Below are 17,189 nucleotides of genomic sequence, written 5' to 3' on the forward strand. Positions count from 1 at the left end.
TGCAGACGCAGGACACACAAACTCCTTGCACGTGTGATTCCATTCAGCATCTGCTCCCTTTGCTGCTGGAATCGCTTGGAAAATAGCAGTTGGGTTTTGGTTTGTTTTCTGTTTTTTTTTTTTTTTTTTCTTTGGTGCAAAAATTGCTAAAAAAAAAGCTGGATTAAAAGAAAGACATCTTGCAATTGTTAAAGCAGCTGTGCTGCCAGCAGAGAGCTCACAGGGGCAGAGGAGACCACTGCATGTGCTTCTTTCTGGCAGCAACGAGTCCTCAGGAAGCCCAGTAGGAACATGAGGGGTGTTTTAGGGATTCCCAGGTGTATTCATGACTCCTAGCAGCCTTAAACTGCCAAGATCAGTGAGGCTTGCAGCTTCTGTTTCCAGCCAGAGAATTAAAGAGATTAACCAGGAGAAACAGGGAGGATGTTGCCACAGGCTCCCAGCCAGGTAATAATTAGCATTGACTCCATCATTGCAAAAAGCTGATCAATTGCTTTATTATATCATCTTATGCTATATTATTCTATACTTATTAAGAAACTCAGTAACCTTTACAGCCAGTCCAATACAGCTTTGACCTAATTGGTCAATCAATCCAAACACCATCCAGTGTCCAATTAAAAAAATCACCCTTTGGTAAACAAATCTCAATGACACATTCCACATGTGCACAACAGCAGGTGCAACAAGTGGAGATAAGAATTGTTTCTCATTCTTTTCTCTGATCTTCTCACAGCCTTCCCTGGGAAAATGCCTGGGAAAGTTGTGCCTGCTCTCTGTGATCAGAGAGCTGCTGCCACGGAGGAGATTTACCCACTGCAGATCTCCACCTCACTGCCTCCACCCCAGACCTGTCAGGAGCACAGCCATGGGGAGGGGGAAGCTGAAAGGACACATCATCCCCAAGGGACAGGTTGTTTCCTGCACCTCTGACTCCTGCACATCTCTGCTGCACATGGCCCAAATCTCTCGAGGAATGCCATGCTGAGACAGCCACACTGTCACTGCTCTGTGGGCTCATCCCCAGCTTCCAACTGGTTCTCCTCCCCTGGCAGCTTTTTCCCATCTCTTTTCTTTGAGAATGTAGCTGTGGCTGAAAACACCTCCATGGGTGTCAGAACACGGGGCTTCAGCTCTGGGGGATACCAAAAACTTCCTGATAATATTGTGAAAAACCCCACATTTAAGAAAAAAAAAAAAAAAAAAACGGTTGGGTGTTCCATCATTCCACGGGTCTCCAGCTGCTGATTCTCTGTGTTTCTTCTTTCCCTGCTCTTTACAAAGTCCTTCCTCTCCTCCGTACAGCTCCCTGGGGCTTTGTGAGCCAGGAGTTCCAGTCAGCAATAGATCAGTGACTCTCTCCTGCCTACAAACACCTGTGGGCAGCTGCCCCTGGCTTGGAGAGCCCCAGCAGCCCCGGGAGTGGAAAAAGCAGAGCAGGATTAGGAAAGCAGGGCCTGGTGGCACTTCCATCGCAGCCTTTCTGTCCCAGCCGTGAACCACAAGGTGTCCCCAGCAGCACAGGCATTGCCGCGGGCTTCGGAGGTGGCACCTCAGCATCCTCTCCCAGGCTGGGGCAGGGTCCCTCACCGGCACAAGTCCCTGCTCTCACCAACCACAATCTCACCAGGGAAATTCAGACTCCATCCTTCATAAGCTGAGATAATTGCTGAGAGCGAGCAATTTTCACAAGGCCAAGCTGAAGCCAAGATTTTCCTTGTCTTTATTTCCCCCCATTTTACGGTTTCCAACTTCATTTTTTCAAAAAGCAATTTCTTTAATAAATATTTTCAAAACAACAGTCAGCATGAATTAACTACTGATCTCTTAGTGATGCTGAGTTAAAATGAGATTATTTCATTTATTTGGAAGATCAAACAGAAGAAATGCATTTTAGCCCCAAACCAGGGCCCAGCAGTCTGAGCTGACCTGCAGCCTGCTGATACAGATGGTTACTTAAGTCAGCAGGGTAATTAGTGAGTGACAGGAGGACTCACATAAATTAAGAGCTGGGGGAACATTAAATCATAGGGGTATATTTTCACCACATTTTTTTTCATTTTGTAAAATATGCTGTGTTGCCTTTTCTGTGGTCAGTCTGGCTCTATATCACTTTCATATGCAAATATTCTATATATGCATATGCACACACGTGCATATATGCAAATACATGCAGACATGCATTTACACTAGAATAAATATTAACACGCTGACAGCAAATCGCTTGAGATCCTCTTGCCCATGCAAAGGATTTCTATATTTACATATATATATATGTGTGTGTGTGTGTGTGTGTGTGTGTGTGTCCTCTTGCTTCACTTCATCTCAGGGCTCTGTGAGTAATTGCTGAAGCAAGGGGAAGAACATATGTCTTGATTTCCACTGGATTGCACTGCACATAACCAGTGCCACATGGAAAAAGGACTCCTAAAGCCCTGGATTCATCTCACTTAAGTGTGTCATCGAAGGAAAGCAGCCAGAAGATGCTGCAGCCTGGCTGAGAGTGGGAGGAGGTGTCACCAGACATCCCTGACAGTGGGGACATGGATTAGAGAGGTGTTTGATCTCTTTTTGGTACTGCCAGGAGCACCAGCGAGCCTAACTCTCTGTCCCTTCCCTCTGCTGCCTTGTTGGGGCCCATCTGCCATGATTTAGGAGGCAACTCCCAAATAAAAATCTCAGAAATCAAGCTTTTCATATTGATGGAGGAAGAAAACTATTCCGGGATCTCTCAAGTGCTTCATGTATTAAATAAAATCAATGGGTTTTATGGATTTATAAATAATAAAAATGCCATCAGATGGCAGCCATATCCCACTTCCCTCCCTTGCCTTTGGCAGTCCTATGTGTCCCACCTGCAGACTCATTGGTGGGGCTGAGCCAGCCACATTTGTCCTCTCAAAGACCACGGGGGCTCATCCATCGTGCTCAGAAGGGCCTTCCAAAACCTCCCTCCTCTAGCAATGGGAAAACATCTTCAGATTTCCAGTGGAAATTTATTCCTGGCCAAGATGAGCCTTATTTGATCTCCTACCTGTATTATCTTCTAACATAAATCTTTCCCCTTCCTCCAACCCTGAATGTATTTATGAAAAGTAATCATATCCTCTCTTAACCTTTGTTTTTCTAGGCTAAACAAGCCAAGCTCTTTTAATCTCCTCTCCTAAGATAGGATCTCAGTTCTGCTAATCACTCTGCCAGTCCTTCTCCACACCTGTTCAAGGATAAATTAATCTTTTCTTTTTCCAAAGAGAGATCCCAGAACTACACACAATATCCCACACAAGGTGGTACCAATACTGATATTTCTCTGTCTGCCAAATAAATAGTTTGTTGCATGAGACTTTCTGCAGAACAAATGGCAAAAAAATGCAAATCCATAAACACATAACATATAACACATAACATCCATGCCATAACACAGCCTTAAACATAACAGAACCCTACTCATGGAGATCACTGTGTTACTTGGACTTGCATTCTGCTCCTTTGCATTTGTGGGTGCAGGTCCTTAACAGGCCTCAATCAGTGAGTTTCCATATTTCATTTACCCTGGATGAGCACCAGGACCTTGTATTAAAGGAGGCACTGAGGAAAGTCTTTTCTGTGTTTCCCTCAGCCTTTGCTGTGGCAAAACACCCTTTGAAATCACGGCTGACTGCAGAGATGCAAAGTCAAATGATGAAAAACATTTTGCATTCGTCTCTTCTCTTTTCAAAATGATTTTCCAGTTTTACTCGAGGTTTAATTAAATTTCTGTGACCCAGGCAGGGAGTTCAGCCTTTCTTGATTAATGGTCTTTTAGGTGGCTCTGCTGATAAGAATTTAGCATCAACAATTGAGCTAACAAGCCCCAGTGAACAGTTTATAACAGGAGACTAATTCTATTAACACTTTGCAATGTCAGGACTCCACTTTGAGCTAAGAGCTGAGAGGAGAGATGGGGGAGAGGGAGCAAATGTAAAATTTGGCAACTAAATCACCAAGATTCAGCTTCTTTGTGGGCAGAGTTCATCTAGAAACTATTTTAGCTGACAAAATCAGAATTTCACCTGTTCTTTTTTTTTTTTTTTCCCTCCTGACTGATGTTCTGCACTTTTTTGGCTTGTTGTGATAAGGGCTGGGAATGAGGAGTGGAACTGAATGGCAGCATTGATAAGAGAAATGAAAGGGTAATGCGATGACATGATACTGGAGTGGGGCCTCTGCAGTTAGCCCTGCCTGTGCTGGATGTGTACTGCAGTGCAGGATGGTCAGGACAAAGATGCTTGTGCTGACAGTTTCAAATTAGTCTGTTCTGACAGAAAAATTGAGGTGAATGCTCTGCAGAAACCTTTCTGTTACTTTTTGGGTGACAACAGAAATATCTTGCAGGCCTGTTGTGATTCACAAGAATTTTCTCTTTCCTTCTCCTCCCTACCCTGCTAAAAGTACCCTTAAAATCTCACTCTGTTTATGGTACAAAGTCTCGGCCAAAATATTGCAGCTGATCCATCTACCCAGAGCTTCTCATCTCCAGTACCTGGACACCCAGGTTTGGACTTGTCTGTTTTTAGCTGCCCACAAACCTCATGCAAGAATCTCCTTTGTGAGAGCCTCAGAAGCCAGAGCATTATTTTACAGCTGTTGTTTCCCTTTCTCACCTGGACAGCACAGATGCCTTTCTCCATCCCTGGCCACCATCTCTCTTGTTGACCTTTCTTGGGATTCCCACTCATTGCTGCTTTGCCTGGGATCAGTCCTGTGGCTCTGCAGCTCACCAGGACTGGAGGAGGATTGGGGATGCCCGTGGACAACAGGGCTCTTCCAAGGCTGGTGGCTCAGCTCTGACCTAACAGGAGCCCCCCCAGCAGCCTTCAGGACTCCCTGAGCTGTTTCCCCTTCCCTTCTCAGGAGCAGGGGTGGACACGTAGTGCTGCTGGCAAGTCAACAGTCACAGGCCAGGCAGGGCTGGGTGCCTGCACACCCGTGTTCACCCATGCTGTGGTTGGTGTTCACAGGCCGAGCCCATTTTTAATTTATTTCTTTTACAAAACAAGCTAACAATTCAACTCAATTATTTAGGGAATTTGATTACCTTTGCTGTCAGTGCAGTCATCGGGGAGGATTAGCAGTGTTTCAGCCCCTCATCAGCAGTGCTGTCCCACATCACACGCTGCTCCTGCTCAAACCCCACTCCTTCAGCTGGCACCCCTTTGCTATCCCTGGATGAAACCAATGACAAAACATGCCACCCTCCCTCCCTCTCCCCCCATGACTTTTGCTACAGCATTGCTGCAAATTGTAGCTGTCTGCAGGGGAGCACACTCATCAGGGGACTCCAGCCATAATCACTGCAAAGCAGATGCGTGGATCTACGTCCTGGATGCTCCCCAATATCAAATCACAGCAGGGACCCAACTAATACTCTTGTTCCCTCTCCTGAAAACGTGAAGACCCACTGAGAAATCCTTGGTGAGAGAGGCTCAGACAGTGCTCCCGACCTCTCAGGAGGCAGCCAAAGCTTTGGTCCCCAAAGCACCTGAACTGGCAGTGCTGCCAGGGCCGTGCTCGCCATGGGAGCCACGTCATGAGCGTGGTCAAAAATCCCCCTGCCTTCATCTCTACAGCTGTTGGAAGTGCCCTTGTGCACAAAGGGCAGTGTCCTCATTAAATCCTGAAGAGGGTTGCCATGTGGCCAGCAGAAATTTTGTTTTGTTTTATTTTGGGAAGCGGCACAGTAATATATTCACCACCTCCAAACGTAATGGGGTGACAGATGGGAGCTGGGCCCTGGCTTTCATGGGAAAGGCTCTACTCAGCAGGAAAGCAGTAAGTTTCCCACCTAATCCTCTGCAACCTTCAGACTCCTAACAACTGTAAGAAGCAAAGCAATGGTAGTTATTAAATTAATGACTTCATCCCCAAGTTGGTAATAAATATTTTATAGTTTTATCTCTCCACCCTGTAGACTGCTCTAGACAGACCAGACTGTTTATTAATCCAGCTTCTGGATTTATGTTACTTAATTGCGAAACAGTCTCAGCATGGTTAGGCTGGATTATTAAATGTTGGAGCCTGAGTAAGAGTCCTTTAACAAATGGCAAAACCAGAGGAGCTTGATCTTGGACTTGGCTTATCAAAACAAACTTCCCTGCAGTGCTAAGGCCAGGTTAGCTCCTGTTTGGGTCAAAAACATTCAACCATTGCCTCATGCTCAGTGTAGATGGACTTTGGGACTTGTTGTGAGTAAAGAAGAGGCAAGGAAAAGTTCTGGCACATCCTGATTTCAATAAGGATGTGCTGGTGTTAACCTGCAGTGGGCAGGATGCTGCGAGGGCATCTTAGCATGGACAAGTTCTTCTGGGAAGCTCAGGCAAAACGTGTCTCTTTGTTCTACCCCTCTGTGGCTCTTGTTTCTTTGGGTCATCACAGATAGTCCCTGTCATTTAAACAAAAGAGCACTGCAGTCATGGATATGAAGGCAGCCTTTAGAGGTTCTTATACTTCCTTGTTGACAGGGTCAAAAATGTCTTTAAAACAGATACTGCCATTTCTACAACAGCAGCTGGTTTATTCATCCCACCGAGGGATAAAGGCAGCTGGAATAACAAGAGCTATTTGTCTGAAGAATGCATCATCCTTGTGCTTTCCAAAGCCTCAATCCCACGAGTCCTTCTGTACAAAGCAGGAGGTCGTTTCAGGATATATCTTCTCATAAAAGCGTAGGAGAATGAGTGTGCTAACAAGTGCAGGCCAGAGCCTTTGAATCCAACCAAGCTGTTCTGGAGCAATTTCCAGCTCAGGGCTGCTCTATGGCTGCAGTGTCATCTCAAGCCCATCCCATTGCTCCCCAGCCTCACATTGTCTTTCTGAGGCCCAGGAGGGATGAATTTGATGCTAAATGGCATCTTTGAAGAGCAAAGTTGCTTTCTCTCCCCAGGAGCCTGATGGGAACAAGCCAACCCCTTCCTGACCACCCAGTGTTTTGCAAGACTCCTTGGTTGTGGGAGCAGGGTGAGGTGGTTCTAACCTTCACTCAGAGGAGTTGTGGGGCAAGGGGAACAAAAATCAGAAAAATGCATAAGGCTGGGAAAGAACCCCGGTTTCTGCTTACAGCTTAAAGCAATGGCTGGAAAGCCTCCCTGGGAGAGAACAGGTCAATGCTGAGGAGTGGAAGGTATCACTGGAGGAATGGGTCATTAGCAGCTTTTAACAATTATCAGCAGCATCGGTGAGGCCAAATGACTTTTGTTGGTCAATGGTTTATCATTGTGTTTAGAGACAATTATATGCTGATGAGTATCTCTTCCCTGGCATCCTTGAAGCCAAAGGCCCACTCTGCTCTGACATTCCACTGTCACCCTATGCCCTGTTGGAGGAGGCTTAAGAGCTCTCCTAAGCACACCTATAAACTGACAGTGTACCATCTTAAACCAATTCAATTCCCTTCCCTGTGATAAAGGACGCCAGTTCCGAGAAGATAACATCTCCCAGTGATGGCTCCCCGAGCTGCAATTTAGCACAAATCTGAGCGCTCTATAATCCAGCTCAGCCAATTCGTTAAGGAAGGACAGGCAAGCACGTCTATTAGCTCAATCATCATAATCAAATATTGGCACAAGGAACTGCTCAGTGTTGCAAAGTCGAGCGAAACCCCCATAAAACAATTATGTGCCCTTCAGGAAAACAGCGTGCCAGCCGGTGAGGTGAACGTGAGGCCGACTACTTTTCTTCCTCTGAGAAAAAAACAGAATTCCATCAACTCCAAGTTAAGTCCAGCAAAGCATCTAAGAGACTTTGTTTTTGGGACTCCTGGGCAAGCTGGGCTCCATCTCCAGTAGTCCTCGTTACTGGGGGTGTTTAATCTCAGGGACCACTGGCTATGGGATCCTAAGCCTGTCCTAAGCTTCTGCTGGTTGTCCTGCACCAGGACATCTTGCAGACAGTAAATGAAGGCAGAAAAAGACTTCCAGTGAACACCCATGGCCATGCACATGCTCAAGAAAAGGCTTCAGGAAATCTACCTTCTATGCAAACTTTTCTCCACATTTTTCTCACTACAGTTCTTACCTTTTCAGCTCTGTTTTACTCTGCCCCTTCACTTTCGTGCCTGTGGTAGGTCCACCTCCTTTTGCTGAAACCCAGCAGTGCTTGTGCTTCTGTGCAGGAACAGACAGAGAAGTTCAACTCAGTTGATCAGACAATTGAATTTCTTGGGGATGAACCTGCCTGAAATTCCCATTTGATCCAATTGACACAGCTCCAAATGTCCTTAACATGATTTACATTATTTCACCTCTGCTACAGCAGAGCAAAACTGAATTTTGGCAACTTTAGAAATTATCCAACACAGAGATGAGTGAAAAATTTTCTTCATTGCTACAACTTCAAAATACAAACTCTTACCAGAGAAAAGGCTCCGTTCTTCCAAGAGGGCAATCTGTGAACATCACAGTTGGGTTGATGCAACTGAGCAAATCTTGTTGACAAATATCAGTTTTTGAATTTTTTTTGGAAATCCAGGAGGAAAAGGTGTCCATCTCTGTGTTGAATCCCAGGGCTGGCATCTCCTGTACTGCTTCCGATGGCATCTCCTCTGCTCACACACCACCTGTGGAAGCACAAAACCACAAGATCATGAAATCCTAGAATGGTTTGGGCTGGAAGGGATTGTAAGGATCATCTCGTTCCAACCCCCTGCTATGGGCAGGGATACCTTCCATCGATCAGGTTGCTCCTGTATAACCTGGCCTCGGACATTTCCAGGGATGGGGCAACCACAACTTCTCTGGGCAACCTGTGCTAGGGCTTCACAACCCTCACAGGGAAGAATTCCTTCCCAATATCCCATCTAACTTTGCCCTCAGTCAGTGTGAATCCAATCCCCGTGTCTTGTCCCTCCACACCGTTGCCCCAGGTCCCTCTCTGTCTGTCTTGGGCAACCTTCAGACACTGGAAGAGGCTTTTTTTTCTCTTTTCCAGACTGAACACCCCCAGCTCTCTCAGCCTGTCTCCATAGCAGAGGTGCTCCTGCACTCCTGCGGGGACAGGGGGCGAGTCCTGCCCAGAGGAATTCTGCCTCCAGCCTTCCTGGGACTTGCAATTCCCATCACAGCACCAGGGAGATTTTAAGCACCTGCTTGGCTGGAGGGTGGCAGCTCCTTCTTCTCCAAAGCCTTCAGAGATTCCAAACCTAAATTCTCCTTAAGTCCCCCAGCTTAGGAGGTGGGAAGAGCCAGGTGGGAGGTGCACGGTCCCTGGCGAGGACTGCAGGGGAGCAGGGACACGCTGACCACCCCCAAGCCATGGTGCAGGACAAGGGCAAAGCCCAGTGGGGACACATTGGCAACAGCTTGAAGAAAGACCATAGCAACTAAAGTCACAAACAGAACTGGGTTTTATTATGAAATAACCCTGCCAGTACATAAGGAAGTTCTGTCTGCAAAATACATTTCCTGAGGAAAGTAGATCACAGTATTCGTTTTCACAGAATAACATGTAGCCTGCTATAACTTTCAATGTGACTCTTTATTATTTAAATATTAACAGTATTCCTTCACATAAACAAGTACTCAGTCATCACGTAACCAACACACAAACAACAAAATAAATATACAACAAGAGCACAGTTCATTTTTTTCCCGACTTAAATATTAAATAAATAATAAATACAGAATTTTCATTTCCTGTTATCAGTGCCTGAAACAATATGAATGAAAAAAAAAGAAAAACTGAAAAAGTCTCTCTTCCCCCCAGTGCCCCTGCTCCCACAAAAAAACAAACCAAAAAATTATCAAAATGTCTCAGTTATAAAATATCTTTAAAAAAATTCCCATCATTAAAAGAATAAATAACAAAATATATAAAAAATAACTTGGTTGCATCAAAATTACAAGTAGGAGTTGTAGATAGGGGTTTTTATTTTTTTTTTCTTTTTTTTGGAATATCATTTTTTTTACGGTCAAAAGTTTTAATTTTTAACTTTTTTTTTTGCTTCTTTTATCTTCATTTCTATGGTGCAGTGTCCAGTTTAAAATAAGTATAAAATTAATAAATAAAAAAGTTAAATAAATAGCAAAAAGTTAACATAAGGTGTTGTAAATATAAATTACATACATCTTGCCAAAATTAAATAATTTACAGCATAATTAAACTAACTACTTTTTTTCTCTTCTCTTTCTTCCAGTAAGTGCAATTTCTCTACTTTTAAATACTAACTGAATTGCAGTCACAATCAATTTGGACTCTATTTACATGTTAAGAATGTTGTGTTTTTAACACTTCAAATTTTATACTTTTTTTTTCCTTTTTTTTTCTTTTTTTTTTCATTTTTGCACTTGGAATGGGTTCTAAAATAAGTGAACTCCTGGAGTCTGATCCTGAAAACACTTAAGTATGGGAGCAAGCCCACCCAGGCCTACTGCCCTATGGAATTTAACACAGGGAACAACTCCAATCAAGCCACTCATGGGCTTCCAGGCCAGATCCAGTGGCCATGGTAGCCACTGGGACTTTCCACTGACTTCCCCAAATCGAGACTTATACCCTAAATATCTGCAGGATTTGGCTTGAAATGACACCACGCTCTTGCCTTTTGTTGGGGTCAACAAGATCCTCCGCAGCTCTGCCTGCCCCATGGCCGGGAGTGACGCAGGATATGGGATTTGGGATTTGGGGTGCCCCCACGCTGGGGCCCCTCGGGGGGTTCTGCCCCACTGAAGTGTTTGGAGAAGGAAGTGAGCTCCAAATGGCAGCAGAGGTGGGGAGCAGCCCGCGGGGTGACAGCCGGCCCTGGCCATGGAGCAGTGCTGCAGAGCGACGCCCAAAGACATTCATAGAGTTGTTCTCTAAGTGCACAGAGGGCTGCGTGTACCCAGCTGCCTACAGCTACTTCTTTGGAAGAATTCCCAATACCTGAATCCTCTTTTATTTTTCCTTTTTTCCCTTTTTTTTTTTGTGGCAGAATGGCGCTGGCGTTGTGATTTCGCGCACATCCTAGAACACCAAACCAAACCATCCTCATTGCCCTGTGGATACGTGTAAGAAATCAACTCCTGGTTCACGCTACATAAGCACTTTTCTGGCCATGAATTAACATCTCTCTTTTTGTTGGTTTTTGCTTCTTTTTGATTAGATTTGTTTTGTTTTGTTCATCTCAATCTCAACCATTCTCTGGCATTGATGTATGATCTCTGGACTGGCAGTACTGCGCCACTGTAGGGATGATCACAATAATGAAAAGAACCAGAACTGTCATCAAACAGATTTCCAAAAAATCATATACACCGGACCATGACACATTAAAGAAATTCTTCTGTTTGAAATATCTGGAATTGGCCTATTCATAATAGCTACTCTCATATTTAAGACAGACAAAGGAATACTGTAGTTGCAAACTCCAAAAGCTTCCCTGAGAACCTTTTTTCCATTGCGCTTTCCACTGGAGATCCAGAACTGCTCTTCAGATTTCTTTCAGAAAATAAAAATAAGCTACTTTATAATACTTCAGAGTTCCCATGCCCAGTGGATATCTGAACACTTTGGGGTTGGGAGGCCCAGCACAGGTTCAGATTTACAGGTAGCTTGCAGCTCCAGCACTTGTAGCAACATAGAACATAACTCATGTGTGAGTAGGTGATCTGGACATACGACCATAGACAACATGAGGGTTTAAGCCAGTCATACACTAGTCTTGGATCAGACAAGACCCTGTTCTTGTAACGTTTTAACCCTTGGATCTATTCTGCAAGAACAAGCAACTCATGAAAGATGCTTACTCTTCACCTGCTAACAAGCCCCACAGCCTACTGGAGAATTTAACCTTCCATCCTGATCTACCTCGTGGTCAAGGTGGAAAAAATTCCCACTTTTCTCAAGAAGGTCCAAAGTTAAGTAAACGAGAACATTGAGTTTGATCAGTTCCATGTCTCAGAAATGGCCTCTTGGTTACATTTTGGTCCTTTTTTCTTTCTTTTTTTTTTTTCATTCATTAAACAAGTTTTCTAACTTGTAAACCTGAATACTTGGAGGGGAAGTTCCATCTTACAGTCTGTTTGCTTGCTGCTCTCCATCCCGTGGCACTACACCTGGATGCCCTTGACAGCTTGCTTGATGCTCTCCAGCAGGTCCTTGTTCTCTGGGTTCTGGTAGCACTCCTGGTTGGTGTACATGTCTGTCAGTGTATTCACATAGGCATCAAAGTTCTGCTCACTAATTGGGTCCTTCAGCCAAAAAAAAAAAAAAAAAAAAAAGGTCAAATAAAAGTGTTAGTAGAATAGCAGGAAGAGGATGAGAGTCTTTACAATAAATCATCTGCGTATTTTAGTGCCCAGAGAAGTTGTGGATTCCTGAAAGTGCTCAAGGCCAGGCTTGGAGAAACCTGGTCTAGGGGAAGGTGTCCTTATCTACAGCAATGGGCTTGAACAGTGTGTGTTTTAAAGTCCCTTCTGACCCAAACCATTCCATGATTCTCTGTATGTACCAACAGCCAAAGGTCTCCATATCAAAGGCTTTCTGTGTGCAGTGCTGCATCTTCAGGAATCTCAACATCGCCCTAATCCCACCGGATCTTAACCAGGTCCTTAATTTTATGCACTGGCCTTGTGGAGCTATTAACAGCATCAGGTTAAGTGTGTTCAGGCAGCCTGACAGGCTGGAGGCTGAATTAAGGCATGGAAATGAAGGGCTGGAGGGCAGCAGGACTGCTGAAACATCACGGAGGGAACCAAAGGCAAAGTTGGGTCACCTTGGGCTCACAGCTGCCCAGCCCAGCTCTCTGCTGCAGTACAGCTTCTGCTTTTGAGGGGCATTGCAAGTATCTAACTTGGGCTTAGTGGGGGAAAAAAGAGAAGGGGAAGGAAGAAAAAGAACAGGAATAAAATGAGCATAAAAGTCTCATGGGCATCATTTAATTAGAGATGCCTGAAACCTTGAAAAAATATTTGCTGAACAGTTTATTTGACCTTTATGTGTCAAATACTTTACAAAAAAGCTCTCAGCGAGTGGTTTTCTGCCAGTTAGGCAGCTGGGTGAATACTATCCAAAACTGCTCTGCTGGAGGATGGCTTCTCTCCAACCAGCCTGAATTTAAATACAAACCCCAATGAAAAGGATTCCCAAAAAAAAAAAAAAAAAAAAAGAAAAAAAAAAAAAAAAAAGAAAAAAAGGATGGAAAAAAAAAATCAAAAGCTCATTCCTCTGATCATTGCAATGGTCTTTATGAGTTGTAAGAGGACAGCTTCCTCAACAACATGAGCCCCACCTCCACACACCTGGTTTTGACAACAGTAATTACATTCCTGGGAGCAGAGAGAAAGTAATTAATAGCCTTTTGTGGTTTTACTATTTTAATGCAGTCTTTTCATTTCTCAGTAACTCTATGGTAACATGCTGTGGGCTGTTAGACCTTGTTAAATTAAACAAAATACACTCTCTTTAAGAATGCTATTCTTTAGCTGCCAGCTATTCAAAACTGAATTGAAACTACCTGCATTGTAATAGGAGCTCTAAGATCTTTCTGACGTTGAAATCCAATCCCTCCTGATCTCTGCTTGTGCTGTCTTAGCCTAAAAGGCACTGGGTGCCCTTGATAAAGTTTCCTATTTTGTGGTAGTGCTCCCAGATGTAATGAGACAGAACAATAGATAAAAAGGGAGATCAGCAGAAAATGACAACAAAAGGGAGATACAATGCAAGCTTCAGAGATAAGGGAAAGGTACTGATCTTTTAAAGGACACCTAGGTGTATGGAAAGAAATTCCCCCACTCTTTAATTGTGAAAAAGCCTTATCATGAATTGGGTTTGGCACAGCTCCCTCGATGACACCAGCTTGGGTTGAGCATTGTCAAAGTTTCTTACCATGTGCGGAAGGCGGATGTTGGCAAGACTTTGGATGAGAGCCTGGCTCAACCCTGAGAGCTCCAGGAACAGGGCTTCGTTTTGCTCCTCTATGATTTTGTTTTCCTCCTCAATGTTCTTCAGGTTCTTCTCCATGGTGGAGATCTGCAGAGCAAGGAGCACAGCAGGGTTATCAACCCTCACCAGTGGCACCCACCAACACCCATCACCCCTGGGTTTGAATGCATGGCCAAGGACACAAACCTGGGACTGCAGTTTCACCATGGCTGCTTCCATCTCTGAGTTGGACTCGTTCAGCTCACTGATCTCCTTGTTCAGCTGCTTGATCTCCTCATCATTCTCCAGAACTGCAGGAGGGAAGGTCATGGTTAGTCAACAAATGCTCTTGGGAAAAGCAAAAGTGTTGGGCTTTCTGCTGAGCCCATCCTGCTGCACCGTCCTTACCTTGGCTTTTACAGCCTCAAAACAGGACGTAACTCTCACCTGCCTTTTTCTTTCTATTTTTTCATAATTAATATTTCTATTATCACAGCTCAGTGATACTTGAACAGGTCAATATGTAAATGCAAAAGCAAAGGACAGCAGAGCAGTTGGAGTCCAACACATCCCCACACCCAGCAAGGTTGATGGTCCTGAACAGTCAGGTCATTCTCTCCAATCCACGAGCTTGGAATGGTGCCATTTAAAAAACTAATGCATATCTAGATGAGAAATTATAGGTCCATAAAATAAAGCAATATTTCAAGAGGAGTGCAGGTATTTATAGGTTCCAAACTATCGAGTTCAATGCTTGAACCTTGTCAAATACCACAGAAAGCTCAGTAATAGCACTGGAAATGCAAAGTGCCATCACTAACAAAATTTCAGATCCAGAAATATCTCAGTACTAAAAGCCCTGAATAGGTGAAAATCGCTGAATGACTGCAAGGGATTTGTAAAAATGCCAGTGAATATATGAAAAAAAAAAAAAATCTGAATTTCAGCATTACTTCTTTTGCCTTCTTTATTGTTGCTCCCTTAAAATATGTGACTCAAGGAGTGTGACTGGTACCATGCCACCACAAACACCCAGAAAACACAAGGAAAGGGTCTTCAAAGTACACGATGTCCTTGAAATCTGTGCCCAGATTTCAGCTTAAGCTTTCTCAGTCTAAAAAGAAAAAATCTATGGGCTCAACATCCTGACACATCTGCAAGGCAAAGGAGTGAAAAATCTTACCATCACTAGTCTTGAACTTTGTGTTGAGAATTTCATCCCCTGAGAGTTTTCCTTTCTTCCCAGCAAAAGTAGCTCTTGGACACCCTGACAAACTGAAAAACAAGTAAAAATGGCTTGCATAAACTCTCAGTATTTATAGGTGCTTATGTTCCCAACGTAAGAACATGTGCCATTTGGTGGAATTCAAGCTGTGAGACAGTTCTTCTAAAAGCTTTTTATGGTACAGAGGAAATAGCTTTTTGAATAATGCCTCAAAATGCCCCATTTATAAAGTGAGAGCAATTTTCTTTAAGCAAAGATTAAAAACACATTGCTTCCTAAAAGAGGAGGTGTGCCAGGTGAGGAGGGTGAGATGAGTCTGGTTGTCGTGGGCACCAAGCTCCTATTTACAGTGCTCAAATTCTGTTCCAGCATGCAAATAGAGGTTTAGATTAGAGGTTAGGAAGAAATTCTTCCCTGTGGGGGTGGTGAGGACAGAGCTGCCCAGAGAAGCTGTGAAAGATTGGAAATATCCAATGCCAGTTTGGATAGGGCTTGGAGCAACCTGGGATAGTGGAAGGTGGTGGAATAAAGAGTGGAAGAGGGTTAGAATGAGATGGGGCTTAAGGTCCCTTCCAACCCAAACCCTTCTGTGATTCTGTGAATATTAAAACAACCACACATTTTCTCCATTCAGTAAACTTCACCCTGACTAAACTCAGCATCAAAAGCACCAGTTCTTGAGCCTCACATGAAGAGCTGAACGTGGCTCAAGCAGCATCTTGGGGCAGGTCCACAGCAAAATCATCACACTCACTCTGACTCAAACCCCAGGATTTACCTTCTGTGAGTGAGGAAGCTCCCGTTGGCGTGGCCAGAACCGTCACAGCCTGGGGTGGGGCAGGTTGGGCCTTCGTTCTTCAAGGACTTCCAGGAGAAGGAGGAGCCGTTGAGCGACCCTTCCTTCTGCCTTCGGGCTGCCAGCGGGCACCCGGAGGCGCTCCGGTGAGACGCGTACTTGCCACTGATGTGTCCCAGCCCGACACAGCCCGGAACAGGACACCTGGGCACGGGGAACCACCCAAAGTTACAGCACGCAATCAAGGGGAAGGAACAGAAGGAAGGAATAAAGGCGCAAGGAAATTATTGATGAGCAGGAATGAGGAAGCCTGGGAAGAGAGCATTTGCATTTGGGTCTCGTCTGGAGTTTATAGGGGAGATACTTGGTTGATGGAAATAGCAGATGGGAAATTAAGAGCTACGACTGCTCCTTCTAAAGAGCCAAAGAGAATCAAGGAGAATTCTGCAGGACGGGGAAGTCTATGGAGGTAATGCCACATGTGGCAAATGTAGGTCCCAGTGGTGTCAGAAAACACCATTTGGTGCCTCACTGGGGACACAAATGGCAGGTTGGCCTGCCTGACATGGGATCCTGATGTACCCCAAGGCTGACACTCACACTGAACCACCACATACATACTGCTGGCTCTGCCCAGTGCCGCTGCTGATGAACCAGGCTCATCTCTTATCACCCTGCAGCAGCACAGTCAACACAGCATAGGAGCACCGTCTGTGCCCTTGGGCACACAGCCCTCCCCAGGGGCTGGACCCTGAGCCAGGAGCTCTTCAGGCTGTGCACGAAGAGCTGCAGCCCTGTTCCTGCCAGGAGGGCATTTGAGGGGTTTCTGAGCCTGCACTCTGTCAGACAGGACAAATCACTGGGCCCCACTCTGCAGCCACAGCATGGCCTCACTTGCCTCCTCCTCCTCCTCCTGGTTCACATCCTGCCTCTCTGGGGAGATCAACCCACGCTCTCAAGGGGATAAAGTGAGAATTATCATCAAGGCAGCACATGAGCCCTGCCCTTACTTCTGCCTCTTTATGGCCTGTTGAAACACACAGGAGCTGTGAGGAGCCTTGTGGAAGCACCAACACAACTTGTGCTACTGCGCAGCACACGAGTGGCTCTCTGAAAGGCACCTCTTTCCTCCCTCCTCACCTAATGGCATTCTCCCTAAATCCAGCCATCCTACAAGCCCAGGGTACCTATCAGGGTTTCTGCTGTGGTTTGCATTTGCTTTAAAAATGCTTGTCAATTGTAAATACAGTTAAAAGTTTATTACTCAAGGGAGGTTACTCAAAAATAGGGGAG

General features: G+C 44.9%; 1 protein-coding gene across 5 annotated transcripts in view; it reads right to left on the reverse strand.

Annotated features, from left to right (window-relative positions):
- Nucleotides 1-9,356: 9,356 nt before the first annotated feature.
- The window catches only part of MYT1 (myelin transcription factor 1), a 64,512-nt gene continuing 56,679 nt past the window's right edge, over nucleotides 9,357-17,189 (reverse strand). For all 5 annotated transcript variants that reach the window (XM_021527284.3, XM_021527288.3, XM_021527285.3 and 2 more), the window contains exons 19-23: nucleotides 15,879-16,100; nucleotides 15,059-15,150; nucleotides 14,083-14,186; nucleotides 13,840-13,983; nucleotides 9,357-12,203 (exon numbers count right to left, since the gene is read on the reverse strand). In XM_021527284.3, the coding sequence (XP_021382959.1) occupies nucleotides 12,063-12,203; nucleotides 13,840-13,983; nucleotides 14,083-14,186; nucleotides 15,059-15,150; nucleotides 15,879-16,100 (703 nt within the window). In that variant the 3' untranslated portion in view covers nucleotides 9,357-12,062. The remainder of the gene's footprint in view (nucleotides 12,204-13,839; nucleotides 13,984-14,082; nucleotides 14,187-15,058; nucleotides 15,151-15,878; nucleotides 16,101-17,189) is intronic.

This window comes from Lonchura striata, chromosome 17, assembly GCF_046129695.1.
Source record: "Lonchura striata isolate bLonStr1 chromosome 17, bLonStr1.mat, whole genome shotgun sequence".
NCBI lineage: Eukaryota > Metazoa > Chordata > Aves > Passeriformes > Estrildidae > Lonchura > Lonchura striata.